General features: G+C 37.0%; 1 protein-coding gene across 1 annotated transcript in view; it reads left to right on the top strand.

Moving 5' to 3' along the window:
• The window catches only part of LOC107750481 (CTD small phosphatase-like protein 2-B), a 21,705-nt gene extending 6,980 nt beyond the window's left edge, over positions 1-14,725 (top strand). Inside the window, exons 2-13 of the mRNA XM_016565850.1 lie at positions 786-971; positions 1,383-1,514; positions 3,487-3,627; positions 4,333-4,557; positions 9,749-9,842; positions 10,596-10,707; positions 10,784-10,870; positions 12,144-12,206; positions 12,295-12,374; positions 12,789-12,915; positions 14,368-14,463; positions 14,646-14,725. Of these exons, the coding sequence (XP_016421336.1) occupies positions 809-971; positions 1,383-1,514; positions 3,487-3,627; positions 4,333-4,557; positions 9,749-9,842; positions 10,596-10,707; positions 10,784-10,870; positions 12,144-12,206; positions 12,295-12,374; positions 12,789-12,915; positions 14,368-14,463; positions 14,646-14,711 (1,386 nt within the window). The 5' untranslated portion in view covers positions 786-808 and the 3' untranslated portion in view covers positions 14,712-14,725. The remainder of the gene's footprint in view (positions 1-785; positions 972-1,382; positions 1,515-3,486; positions 3,628-4,332; positions 4,558-9,748; positions 9,843-10,595; positions 10,708-10,783; positions 10,871-12,143; positions 12,207-12,294; positions 12,375-12,788; positions 12,916-14,367; positions 14,464-14,645) is intronic.
• The last annotated feature ends 228 nt before the right edge of the window (positions 14,726-14,953 follow it).

The following is a 14,953-nucleotide window of genomic DNA, read 5'->3' as shown; positions in this document are numbered from 1 at the left end:
CCACCCCACCAGGAAATTGTTTTACATCAGGAAAACATTAGCTGTTTTTTTCCCCCTGTCCTTTTTTCATTTCTCTTTTTTTTCCCCCCCCTTTTTCTTTTTTTAGCAAGAAACTGCTGCTTGCTGTTGATCTGTGATCACCTTTCTTTCTCTTTGCTTGAGCTACAGATTAATAAGACTGAAAAAGACAAGTTTTGCCAATAATGAAAATTTACTCACCTTTGTGTCAGTACACACCTGTTTCTGTGACTTGTTTTTTTTGTTTATTATTATTATTATTTTTAATGTCCATGAAAGTCCCTGAATTTCAACAGGTTCCAGTGTAGTTTTGGACACCACTGACTTTCATTAAAAGGACAAAAATAGTTGCACTTCAAACACTTCAAAGTATCTTCTTTTGTGTACAGCAGAAGGAACAAAATCCATCCAAAAGTGTGCCCATTTAGGGTTCTTCTGTATGTGGGAAATGATAACGCACTTGTAGTTGAGAGTGCTTTGCTGTGGAGGTGCTTCAACTGAATGATGAACCATGTTGGAGGATATGTTGCCTGAATACATCCAGATGTCTGTGGCTAGAGCTCTTGGCTGAAGTGCTGCACTTTTAAAAACTGAGTTAAGCACCATAATTAAAAGTGTGATTCATTTACCTGTGTGTGAGAACCAGCGAGTGGAGTTGGACTTCTCAAGGTCGTTGTTAAATGGAGTGATTTCCTCCTGTGTTACTCTTTTTCTCTTTCTATACCTTGTGTATGAGCTTCTCTGTCTTGTCTTCTTTCTCTCCTCAGTCTTACATGTGACTCTTAACAAAATGAAGCTGAGAATGCGCAAGGCTTCTCAGCAGCCAAACCTCGCCCGCAGTCCCAGCCCGGCCCGGACCAAGCGGAAGCACTCCGAGATGGAGGAGTGCTCAGGTGATAGCAAGGGCCTTCTGTCCAGCATCAAGAAGTTCATCCATAGCTGGATTCGACTAAGTTTGGTAGGTTTTTGAAATTAGATGTTAATTAGTCATTCAAAGATTTGTTTAAATTATATAAATGCGTATTTGCTGAATGCTGACGGCAAACGAGAAAGTATTATAATGTTTGCCTTTCTATTACTAACAATATAAAATTGTTATAATACTTTTTTGTATACATTTTAATTTTGTTTAACAGTTTTATCTGATTATTAGACAGACTTCTCTCCGTATTAGACAGAACTGTTAACGACAACAGCGAACAAGATAGCGAATGTGAGCACTGTGTGCTGCCGTTCTCAGCGCCGTCAAAATAAAAGTCCCACCACGAACACATCGGCCAAACAGAAAAACTTATCGGCCTTGGCGATATATCGGTCGACCACTAGTTAAAACTGGTGTGTATAAAACTCACTGTTGGTGTTTCAGGTGGAGCCGGACAACCCAGCAAAGAGGAATCGTCTGAGCTGCGAGCTGATCACCTCCACCCCACAGAGGAAAAATGACTTGCAGAGGAAAAGCATCTACAGGGCCCGCAGAAGAAGCTTTGTCAATGGAGGTCAGTCCCTTGTGTGCTCTAGTTAAACAATGAAAACTGATACTATAGTCTGCACTGGAACTGTCGCTATACGGAAATGTCATTAGTATTAATACCAGTGAAATTTAATGATTTGACATTGCCATTACAACAGCAAAAACTAATATGCTAGTGAACATACTTCATAAGTTCTCTTTTAATATAAATACTGACAAATTAAATCAAAACAATGGCATGTAGCCTTCAAGAGAAACAAATTGCTACTGTAATCAAAAGTACAAATAAAGTCTCTGGTTTCAGTATCAAACAGTCAACTGAATGAGGGCAACAGCTATAGAGTAATAAACCTATATGGAGTTGGGGATTTAAATGGTCTCTTCTGCATTTATAATTTGGTGATTATGCAAATTTTTTTTAAATTTGTTTTTCTTTTCATACTGTGTCCTATAGAAACCACAAACCATGACACGAGTAAGCCTAACGGGAAGTTGGAGGACTCTGAGGAGGTTGTGAGCAGTCCACCCCGCACAAAGTATCTTCTTTTGTGTACAGCAGAAGGAAGAAAGTCCATCCAAAAGTGTGCCCATTTAGGGTTCTTCTGTATGTGGGAAATGATAACGCACTTGTAGTTGAGAGTGCTTTGCTGTGGAGGTGCTTCAACTGAATGATGAACCATGTAAAAAGTAAAATAAAAATAATAAAATAAATAGGCCTACACTAAATTTTTTTTTTTAAATAGCAGGCCTACCTCAGTGCACAATGTGTCTAGTTTTTATTTATTTATTTTTTAAATAGCCTAAAATGTCAACGTGCTGTGCGGATAGTCTGGAGTAGAGCTCTGTGCGGAACTGTTTCGTAATGCCGCTTCCGCTGAATTTCTGACCATTACCGCCTGCTCGCGCAACGTGTGTTCTGCTCCCGCGATTTTTGTGGCCGCTCCCGCAAACATTCTTTGTACTAAAAAAAAAAACAAAAAAAAACTGGTAGTATTAATCAGACAATTTTTAAACTTTCGGTTAAACGGTTAATATGAACATCCTTAGTTCAAACGACTTGAAAGTCTGGTAGCCTAGTGTGTGATCATCAGTCATTTAGTGTATTATGATCAGTTTTTCCTCTCTCTTTTTTGTAATTGTCAGTGGTTCTCAGCCTTTTTGACTCAAAGGCCCCCCACTGTCCAACACAATATTTGAAATTCCCTTTTTGTTTCTCATATTTCTGCTGTAATTATGAAAATGTTGCTTGTTTGCAAAGTTTTTTTCTTCACAGAAATTGGGAGTGTTGATATATTATATTATATTATATTAATTAATGAATCATGACTCCAGAAGTTTCAAGAACTGTACGTTCTTCAATATAAACAAAAGTTAAGGGGGATTTCATGTTGATTTGTATGTTGTTGTTGTTATTTTTTTTAGCATTTTAATTTAAATATATTAATTGAGTTAAATATATTAATAATAGGTTTTCATGCATCTCTAAACTTAAACATGTTAAAACTAGCGGTCGACCGATATTGTTTTTTTTGACAGCCGATGCGATATCTTGGAAAGCAGGGTGGTCGATATAAAGCCGATATAGTTTTATATATTTTATTTAATATTTAAGAAATTTGAAATCATTTGGAAATGGATAAAAAAAATAAATGTGTAAAATAAACATGCTTCTACTTTAAATGACAGAATATTTTTCACAAATATTTAATAAAAATATAATTAAAAAGCAAGTAAACACTGTAACCAACAGGGCACTCAGTATTCTGGGAAGATTGTGTGCATTGGGAATCACATTTTTTCAAATAAAGCCAAGGTAACACACAACACTGTTTACATACAGCACACAGTGGAAATTACATGAATATGACATTGGGCAAAAGCTAGAGTAATAAACCTATATGGAGTTGGGGATTTAAATGGTCTCTTCTGCATTTATAATTTGGTGATTATGCAAATTTTTTTTAAATTTGTTTTTCTTTTCATACTGTGTCCTATAGAAACCACAAACCATGACACGAGTAAGCCTAACGGGAAGTTGGAGGACTCTGAGGAGGTTGTGAGCAGTCCACCCCGCACCACCCTGCTTGGAACCATCTTCTCTCCTGTCTTCAATTTCTTCTCACCAGCAAATAAAAATGGTGAGATGAAAAACACTCAACTGAACACTAAAGATGTGAATGATTATTTTAAATTATTTCTGCATCAGTTGACACATTAACACAACATTAACACTTATACTCCAACAAACTTTTAGAATATTGTTCTGGTGTACCTGTGTTGTTCAGTACAATATTTATTTAAAATAAACTTTAATGATGAAGCATTCTTCATTCATTCTTGATAATGATGTCCTTTTTACTTTAAGAAGAATAGTCTTTGTTAAATAAACGTCCATATTGTCTTAACACATTTCTGTTTACATTTCACAAATTACTGTTTACATTTCACAAGTTACCTCTAAAGATGACACGTGACCAATCTTAAGAACATTAAAAATTGCAGTTCATGAGAGGAAGTTTTATATAAAATGTCAATATTGAAATTTGAAAAAAAGAGAGAGAAGGATTCCAGCTGAAATGGGGTAGCAGGGCTGCCATTTTGAATATTGTGTGAACTTAACCACTAGTTACTAGGCAACTATACATCCTATGAATGCCAAAATTATTCAGAATTCAGTTAGCCATGCACCCTTCATGCATGCAGTGGTATATTTTGTATTGATATTTTGATGATCATAAGTTAAAACCCTGTTGCACCTTTATTCAAATTAATGCATCACCTAACCTGGCATGTTTTTTCTTTCCTCCCTTCTCCTTTACTATTATCCTGTCGTGTCCTGTCAGCCTCGGATTCCCCAGGCCAGGTGGTGGAGGCAGAAGAGATTGTGAAGCAGCTAGAAATGGAGCAAGTAGAAGAGATGCCCACCAGTACTGCCACATCTAAAGAGCCCCTAAGTGTCCCTCTCTACACCAGTGCCATCCCCTCGGCCTTCAGACCTCCACCCTCCACTCATACACCTGCAGAGGAGAGTGTAAACACCCCCCACTCTGACCTGCCTCCTCTTACAGGTGTGAAAGACATGACATTACTTCACTTAAGCCTAAACCTAGGCGTAGTCTGCTTTAAATTAAAACAAACATAACTGTTTTCAACATTTTTATTTATAAGAAATGTTTCTTGAGCACCAAATCAGAATATTGGAATGATTTCTGAAGTATCATGCGACACTGAAGACTGGAGAAAAGAGAAATATTGTGAAATAGTATCATAATTTAAAATCTTAAAACTGTTTCTATTGTATTTATGATCAAATAAATGCAGCCTTGGTGAGCATAAGAGACTTCTTTCAAAAACATTTATAACAATCGTACCGACCCCAAACTTTTGAACGGTAAGGTGTAGAGCCCGACCGATATTCTTTATTTGTAGGCTATATTATAGTCAGGGGTGCACATAAGTGGTCCGCATGCGTGACCAAAATAAGAAATGCGCTGTGTAAATTAGTTCACTCTTACAGTCTAATTATTATGATAGTGATTTCACCTGTCTAGTACTCATTCACACTTTCACATGTGCTGCTGATATGATTAGTCAATTCATGTTAGCTGGTCATTTTGTGTCAGGATCAAAAAACTTAGAAACAATGTGAATGAACACCACAACAGCTTAAGCAGCAAACTTTGCAAAACACAAAATGTATGTCACTGCCAAAACTTTTGGCCATGACTGTATATTAAAACAGAAAATACTTATTTTACATTGTAATAATATTTCACAGTATTATTGTTTGTACTGTATTTTTGAACAAATAAATGCAGCCTTGATAAGAGAACTATGTATAACTGCAGTTTATAAATTACTTTGTATCTTTCTGTTTTCAGATGTACATTGTTTTAGAAAATATGAGAATTTTTTTTATTTGTGTCTATAAGTGGGAAAAACTACTAAAACATGCTGTGTGCTCAATAAGAAATTATATATGGCATCACTAAAGACAGCATATGTGCATGCTGACATGAACACACACACACAGCATTATAAATAAAATATAATTATTGGCATAAACATATTGTCTCAAATGAGTTTGGATCATAAATCTAATCCAATAAATTCAAAAGGTCTGTTTTCACTTTCGAAATGTGTTGAATTGAGAGTTTATGTAGAATAGGAGTGCACAGCTACAGGTCTGGATATTCTAAAATTATCATTTCAAATGATATTGCTACTGATGTATAATCAGGGGTGCACATAAGTGGTCCGCAGGTCCGCGTGCGTGATCAAAATAAGAAAGGCGCTGTGTAAATTAGTTCAGAGCGCGCGTTTGCGTACCGGCATGGTTGACAGCTGTTAATGCACAATTAACATTTTAGATCGACAAACTGTACTGTATAAGATTTCTATTCAAACTGAAAGCATAAATCTAGACTACCCGCTAATATTTTCAAAGCACAATGCAAAACTGTGACATTTCATTCACTGACGCTCTACAATCGGCAGCGTTAAACCCGGAACCCGGAAGCGCATATACTTACTAGCCGGCAACCCGCCAAAATAAAAGCTTGCTGATTTTAAGTTTGAAAATGAAAAATTTAAATAATTCAAATTAAAAATAATAATTAAGGTTCAAATTTAAATAATAATAATAAAAATATTAGCATTTTATTTTTAAGTTTACTGTAAAATAATTGTATTTTTATTTAATACTCCCTTTTTTATTTTAAAATAAAATAGTGTTATCACACTTTATTATTTAGTGTATTATTTTATTTAAAAAAAATAAAGTGCAATAATATTATCACTATTATTAATTTCTTTTTTATAGTTTTATTTGATGGGTCACACCATGTGCCGTGTGATGACCAAATCAAATCTCCAGGTTCTCATATGAGAACCAGGCTGAAAAACTTAAGTGCACCCCTGATTATAGTACAGTATAGTCAAAAGTTTGGACACACTTTAATAATAAAGCATAGTGCTATTGTGAATTCACAAAGGCTGCGATTCAATTAAATAAATATATGCACTGTGGGTTTAGTATAGAGCCCGACCGATATGGGTTTTTGGGGCCGATACCGATATTAGGGAGTAAAACAAGACAGATACCGGTCGGCCGATATTCTTTATGTGTAGGCTATATTATAGTACAGTATAGTCAAACGTTTGGACACACTTCCCATTCGTGTGTCCAAACGTTTGACTGGTACTGTATATAGAGTACAGTATATACATAAACAGAATATATACACACAAACACATTTTTTGCAATGATAACTCAAATGTGGTGATCAAACACTTATAATGATGTGACAAACATAGGCCTATGTAGTGGAGGCAGGGTATTTAACAATTTAACAAACTTTATTATTCAAAATGGGTCTGACATCAGTGCACTTAACGGTAAAGTTCACTTATTATAAATTTAAAAAACACAAATGGAACAAAATATTTATAACTTGAATTAAGAAAATAAACAATGTAACTGTGTAGGGAAAGCAAGCTACTGCCAAACCAACAAGGGCAGGTTTATGCAGGAAGCACAGCTTTTCTAAATGTAAACATCTAAAATGAATAAATAATAATAATAATAATATTTTTTCACAAATTCTGTGTTATGTATTTTCTGGTAATCAAATGAACATGCAGAACATGAGGATTCGTATTTAAATAGTCTTTTTGCAGTTTAATATTCACAGACACTAGTCTATATCACGATTTGATTTAAGTGTACTGATCTGTTTTTTATTTATTCATCAAAAATATGACAAATTCCATGAAATTCCGCATTCTACAGTAAATTCCGTATTTATGACTGGATTCCGCGATTCCGTCCATGTTTTCTGCATCGCGGAAATCACAGGGCCCTACTAATCTAGCAAACGAATGGTAAACTCATAGTGAAAGTAAAAGACGGGGATGTTGTTTATTTACTTTAGCATTGAGTCTCTCCAACTAGGTGACAACGTAGCGTTAAATCACCATTCAACCGACTCAAGCCACCACTGCAATGCCGTCTATTGGACTGCAGAAAGATACTAACTTTTCAATCTGCTACGTTACTGAGTCTGACAAACTATGCTGACACCGTGTCTGTGCCGCAACAGGACGTGACAAAGTGACCGTTGAAAATCATTTGAACTTTGTGTCAGTACGTCATAAATAGAACGAGGCATCAGTTTATTGTCGGGATTTGTCATGTCGCATCGCGCCGCATCCAGTGTAGACAACATCACTGATTATAATGGGTTCTATTGTATTTTGTTTAGCCGCGCCGTTTGCATCTGGTGTAGAAACCCAGTTAGGAAATGTGATGCGAGTCATGTGACTGATGTGATAAGCATAAGTTCTGGGCCGCGGTGCGGCCGGTATAAACACCAGCATCGACTGAGCGGCCGCGATCAGCTCCGGTGGCTGTGTATGGGATTACATCTCTGCCACAATTCTGCGCGCAAAGGATCATATTTTAAACGCGCAAAAGTGCGAACTGAGTTTTGTGGAGAAAATGTTTGTCTCACAAAGAAGAAAGTATTTGGTGCGTATGAATCAATTTTGCATTTAAAATGTTTTTGGATTTGTGCATACCTTCTCTTTTGCACGTGCAACGTTTCAACGTTCGCAACGTCTCACCTCGCCCTCAGTGCTCTCTAAATGCCGACGGCTGGCTTGTTCAACACAACCCAGCGTTACAATATGCCATAATTCCAGCCAATCGGAGACGAGGCTGCTAAATTCTGATTGGCTGCCTTGACAACCAATCACAACATTCATTGCATTACCTAAACATCAGAAGAGGAAAAATACAGTAAATTGCAAAGTTAATGCATAACCATTGGACAGCAAAATGCTCAGTGGTTCAGCTGGGTCAGTCAAAAACATGTGGAGAAGAAAAGATTATTGTTCTTAGGGGTGGAACGGTACACAGATGTCACGGTTCAGTACGTACCTCGGTTCGGGGGTCACGGTTCGATGCGATTTCGGTACAACAGGGGAAAAGAAATCTACTATGCTCGGTTTCTTTTCATTTGTTTTGAACAGACAGTAGTACAAATTAAAAAAATTTCCACGTAGATGTGAAAATACTAAATATCATTACATTGTTATATAAAATCTGCAGTACATATATACATACAAGGAATAAATTCTATAAAATTCTATAAAATATATTTGATATTAATATTTATAATTCTATAAAATATATTTGATTTAGTTTACAGATAAACAAGAGAAAAAAAGAATCAGCACATGGTCACTGTCTAGTGGGCTTTTTCAAGTGCGTAACTCATGGCATTTGCTGTTCTTCTGCTGGCGGCCGGTTATCAAACAGCGTTGCATTGCTGCGGGCGCCCCCTTCTGGATTGGGGGTGAATTGCCTGTATTCGTTGTAAGGCCTCATGCTTTAGGGGTGGAACGATACATGTATTCGTACCGAACTGTCACGGTACGGACATCTCAGTTCGGTGCATGAGGTGCATATATATATATATATGCACCTCAGTTGTCGTATTCCTCTTGTTAAGCCACTCCTGAACCACAGACAACGTGGTTGTCAAGGCAGCCAATCAGAATTTAGCAGCCTCGTCTCTGATTGGCTGGAATTATGGCATATTGTAACACTGGGTTGTTTTGAGCAAGCCAGCTGTCGGCATTTAGAGAGCACTGAGGGCGGACATCAAGGGAGCAAGCTAGTGAAACGTTGCACGCGCAAAAGAGAAGGTCTGCACTCATCCAAAAATGTATTTTAAATGCAAAATTGATTTTAGTGTGCTCGAAATACTTCTTTCTTTGCGAAACGAAAATTTTCTCCACAAAACGCAGATCACGCCACTGAATCTGCTGTTAAAAATGAACCATCCATTCATCATATCATCATGCAAAACTAAGAATTAGAATCATTGTACTGTGACGATCAAATATATGTGCGGGTGGGTGGCAGGCGGATAATTTATTTGAAGCAGCGGACTCGGGTGAAGTTTGAGCTCATCCGCTCATCTCTACACTGACCTGGGTCGCCAGTAGCAAACAACGGAGCGCGCTCTGCTGGACAACCTAAATAATTACACCATTCAGAAGCATTTAATCTGCATTGTATGTTCTGTAAAAAAAATTTATATCGGCGGCATATTCGCCGATACTGATATATCTGCGACACGCTCATATCGGCCGATAATATCGGCAAACGATATATTGGTCGGGCTCTAGTAAGGTGTATTTACAGGGGCTAGAATATATTGACACAGTGCTTTGTTTCATATTTTATTTCAGCTCCTGGCTCTCCTGCAACAGGTGGTTATGTGGACGCCTCTCTCACTGTCCCAGCTGAAGGATCATATGAAGAGGAGTGGGAAGTGTTTGACCCGTGAGTTCACCTTTAGTGAATGTCTGTGCTCAGGGTTTAACAATAAGATGTTTTTTTTCTACTGGCCCCTGTCAAACCAGTAGTTCAGATTATTGCCTGCCTGGTTGTTTAGCCCTGTATAGTTACCTTTTTGACACATGTAAATCAGCACAATTTGCCACAACAATATCCAGTTTATACCAAAAAAAACCACACCAAATGTTTAGAGTAAGTAAAACAGCAAGTACAAGATCAACTAAAGATAATTTGGAAACCCTCTCAGAAAGAAAAAAACTGTGCTGTCAATGCACACATACTTTTTAAGCAATGAGAGGAAGTTGAGCAGGTGGGATCAATATGGTACACAAATTGCACTCTTTCTGCTAAACGCAAAACAGACTTTCAGGGATTATATATCAGGTGGGCAAAATTATTGGTAGGCTACACAAAACACCTTCTGACCTCTATACTGTGACAGTAAAAAGGGGTCTCAGGTATTGTGACAGATCCTTCCCACCATCTTTGTAGTTCATTTTAGGCACTTCTATCTGGTAGACGACGGTGGTGGGGGAAAAAAAGCCAAGCATAGGAAGACCTTAAACTGTCTCCACCATTAGCATTTTAAATGTAGAACTTTTAGGTAAATTTTAAGAGTTGTGTATGTTCTATGTATTATTTTTATTTATAATTTTTTGTAGTGTTTTGTATTGTTTGCTTGAGCCTTTTGTCTAAAAAAAAAAAAAAAAAAGAAGCATTTATATACATTTTTTGCAGGTATTTTTTCATCAAACATGTACCTCCACTAACAGAAGAGCAGCAAACTCGCAAACCTGCGCTCCCTCTGAAGACTCGCAGTACTCCCGAGTTCTCCCTGGTGCTTGACTTGGTCAGTCTGGAGACTTACTCCTACTACAAGGGTTTCATTTTGGCGTAGATTCTCATTATTTTTTTCCTTTGTACAGGATGAAACCCTTGTCCATTGTAGCTTGAATGAGCTGGATGATGCAGCACTAACCTTTCCTGTACTCTTCCAAGATGTCATATACCAGGTAAAAATCCAAGCGGTCTTTGTGTGAATACATTGTTTGTAAGTAGCATAACACTAGAGGGTGCTATAGAGCCGTTTTAAGAGACGAAGAAAAGTGTCCAGGAGTTTCAAGCAAGTCTCTAATGTTGAGTGATTTGAAAAGTGTGAAACTTAAGAAATTAAATGTTTTTCCCCTATTTTTTTGGGGGGGGGGCTAAAATCCTGCATTCTTAGGGGCTAAATCCTAATTCACAATTTCTCTTAGGTTTATGTGCGATTGAGGCCATTTTTCAGAGAGTTCCTTGAACGTACTGTTTTGGCTTCATATTTAGCCTGTGTATTTTTTATATTTTAGTTTTTTAAGCAGGTGTTCTTTAAAGAGATGTCACCTTTATGTATTAGTGTTAATTACATGGAAGTATTTTTGTGTTAACTTTTGGAGTTAATGTAGCATTTGCCCAGAGCTAATCTATTCTAACTCAGCTGCAAAGGAGAGGAGGAAGGGCTAAAGCCTGGTAGAGCCCTGTTTATAGCACCAGCATAAGTCTCATCGCTGTGGTTTAAACCTGCCTGCGTGACGTTCTGGTTTTTCTTTAATTCTGGGGGAGGGGGGAGGTGTAGCTGTGTCAAGAGGTATATTGTGACGTAAGCTAGATGAATGAGTGTGCATCATAGTCTGAGAGTAAGAGATGATCACACTGCAAATTTTCGTCATTTCCATTCTTCTGATATTGCCTTTTCAGTTCTAAAGATAAAGATGATACTTCAAATTGAGTAGGAGTTGAAACTACAGTAGTGCCATTCAAGGTGAGTGAAGCAGGGCCAGGCTAGTTGTATCCCCTTCTCTCTTTTTCTGCTCTATCCTGTTTGTTTTGGAAATGAACTTGTTCACTTTCTACATGTCATTGGTGCCATTTATGCTGTTTGCATTTACAGTGTGCAGTTTTCTGATAAAAGGGTCATTCTTAGTAATAGACAATCACTGATTACATCATTTGTCTACATTGGATTGTGACCCTGTCATAGTGTTTGTTTTTTCTGGAAATATTATTTTCATAACACTTTTTTTTTATGAGGCCTTTTTAAAAAAAAAAGTAGCATAACACTAGAGGGTGCTATAGAGCCGTTTTAAGAGACGAAGAAAAGTGTCCAGGAGTTTCAAGCAAGTCTCTAATGTTGAGTGATTTGAAAAGTGTGAAACTTAAGAAATTAAATGTTTTTCCCCTATTTTTTTGGGGGGGGGGCTAAAATCCTGCATTCTTAGGGGCTAAATCCTAATTCACAATTTCTCTTAGGTTTATGTGCGATTGAGGCCATTTTTCAGAGAGTTCCTTGAACGCATGTCACAGATTTATGAGGTAAGCCTTCATCCATTTTACTCCACATAACCTTTCATCCTTTATATAGTGGACTGAAGTGTTCCACTGTTGACTTTTTCCCTTCTAGATCATTCTCTTCACTGCCTCAAAGAAAGTTTATGCAGACAAGTTGCTGAACATTCTCGATCCGAGGAAACAGCTGGTGCGGTCTGTGGACATCTTTTTATTTTTCCTTTATTTTAATCATTCCCAAGACTCTTCCTTATGACTGTTTAAAGTAAAAAAAATGTAAATAAAAATCTGTATTTTTTTTTTTTATTTCTGTTCCTTTCTTTCTTTTTTTAAACCGTTTTTGTTATACGAGTAAATGTAAAATTAGGCTGGGTGTCAGTTGTTGGGTAACCCAGCCTCAGTTTTGTCATTGCTGTGCAGAGTTTCTTTGTAGCATTTGGTTACAATGAGGGATTGAGAGATTGGAGTAGATGGGGAGCTTTGGCCTCTGGCACATGTATACTCCACACCATCCTCAGGTGTCAAACCTTTGCTTTGAATGCATTATTGATTCTAGTCCTGGAGATTTATTTCGTTCTTCTCTCTGTATGTGTTTCCGATATGTTCTAGGCACCGATTATTTCGTGAGCACTGTGTATGTGTGCAAGGAAACTACATTAAGGATCTGAATATCCTTGGACGGGATCTGTCCAAGACTATAATTATTGATAACTCACCACAAGCCTTTGCTTATCAGGTGAGCTGATCACGGTTGCCTTTTATCCAAATAATTACAGTTTAAGATTATTTAAAAGTAACCTTTTTTGTTATTTTTAGATTGTAATAAATTACAAGATCAGTCACACTTTTAATAGAAGATATCTGTGAATCATCATACTATGTAAGGCTCTAAATCCCTTATTGTTCAATTTTATATTCAGCAGCATTCCCCCCAGGCCACCCAGAATATATTAGTAATTATTGAGTAGTAATTTAGAAAGTAATGAAGTATTGTCATTGGTGCATGCGTAAAGTGTATATATAAGTACAGAGTTCAGGTGTGTGACTGGGCTCTTTGGGTAGATGACCCAATACAGAAATACCCTAGAGAGATGAAGGAAAATCTATGTAACTAAAATCACCAACCCATGTGTTTCACTCACAGCTTTCCAATGGGATCCCAATTCTCTTCACTGCCTCTAAGAAAGTTTATGCAGACAAGTTGCTGAACATTCTCGACCCGAGGAAACAGCTGGTGCGGTCTGTGGACTTCTTTTTATTTTTCCTTTATTTTAATCATTCCCAAGACTCTTCCTTATGACTGTTTAAAGTAAAAAAAATGTAAATAAAAATCTGTATTTTTTTTTTTTATTTCTGTTCCTTTCTTTCTTTTTTTAAACCGTTTTTGTTATACGAGTAAATGTAAAATTAGGCTGGGTGTCAGTTGTTGGGTAACCCAGCCTCAGTTTTGTCATTGCTGTGCAGAGTTTCTTTGTAGCATTTGGTTACAATGAGGGATTGAGAGATTGGAGTAGATGGGGAGCTTTGGCCTCTGGCACATGTATACTCCACACCATCCTCAGGTGTCAAACCTTTGCTTTGAATGCATTATTGATTCTAGTCCTGGAGATTTATTTCGTTCTTCTCTCTGTATGTGTTTCCGATATGTTCTAGGCACCGATTATTTCGTGAGCACTGTGTATGTGTGCAAGGAAACTACATTAAGGATCTGAATATCCTTGGACGGGATCTGTCCAAGACTATAATTATTGATAACTCACCACAAGCCTTTGCTTATCAGGTGAGCTGATCACGGTTGCCTTTTATCCAAATAATTACAGTTTAAGATTATTTAAAAGTAACCTTTTTTGTTATTTTTAGATTGTAATAAATTACAAGATCAGTCACACTTTTAATAGAAGATATCTGTGAATCATCATACTATGTAAGGCTCTAAATCCCTTATTGTTCAATTTTATATTCAGCAGCATTCCCCCCAGGCCACCCAGAATATATTAGTAATTATTGAGTAGTAATTTAGAAAGTAATGAAGTATTGTCATTGGTGCATGCGTAAAGTGTATATATAAGTACAGAGTTCAGGTGTGTGACTGGGCTCTTTGGGTAGATGACCCAATACAGAAATACCCTAGAGAGATGAAGGAAAATCTATGTAACTAAAATCACCAACCCATGTGTTTCACTCACAGCTTTCCAATGGGATCCCAATTGAAAGCTGGTTTATGGACAAGAATGACAGCGAACTTCTGAAGCTGGTACCTTTCTTGGAGAAACTGGTGGAATTGGTATGTTGTCATGTTCTTCACCTCTTAGTTTTCTTGACTTTCCTTTCAAGGTGTCTCTGTGAACATTATACAAGTGTAATACGTATTTATTTATATTTTAATGTATTATTTTTGTATATATAAAATAAGAATTCATGAATGAGTCTAAATACAAATTGTACTTTTCCATTGTCTGTCCACAGAATGAGGATGTGCGGCCACATGTTCGCGAGCGGTTTCGGCTTCATGACCTCCTTCCCCCTGACTGAGCGCACAGAGTGGGACAGGACAGTAACAAAGACAACAAATGCAGATATACGTTTTGCATAATAACATCATTGCCATTTAATCTTGAAATTAACTTTTTTTTTTTTATTCCCCACAAATTTTCATTGCTTTGAAAACATCAAAGCAAAAATGACTCCTTTTTCGGCACTTTTTGCCATTTGTTCAGTCAGAGGGGTTTGAAGTTTCTTGTGTGGTGGCTTCAGTTGTTTCATCCAATACAAAG

The sequence above is a fragment of the Sinocyclocheilus rhinocerous genome, unplaced genomic scaffold, assembly GCF_001515625.1.
Source record: "Sinocyclocheilus rhinocerous isolate Xijiao unplaced genomic scaffold, SAMN03320098_v1.1 scaffold19, whole genome shotgun sequence".
Classification (NCBI taxonomy): domain Eukaryota; kingdom Metazoa; phylum Chordata; class Actinopteri; order Cypriniformes; family Cyprinidae; genus Sinocyclocheilus; species Sinocyclocheilus rhinocerous.
This window is presented reverse-complemented; position numbering and strand designations above follow the sequence as displayed.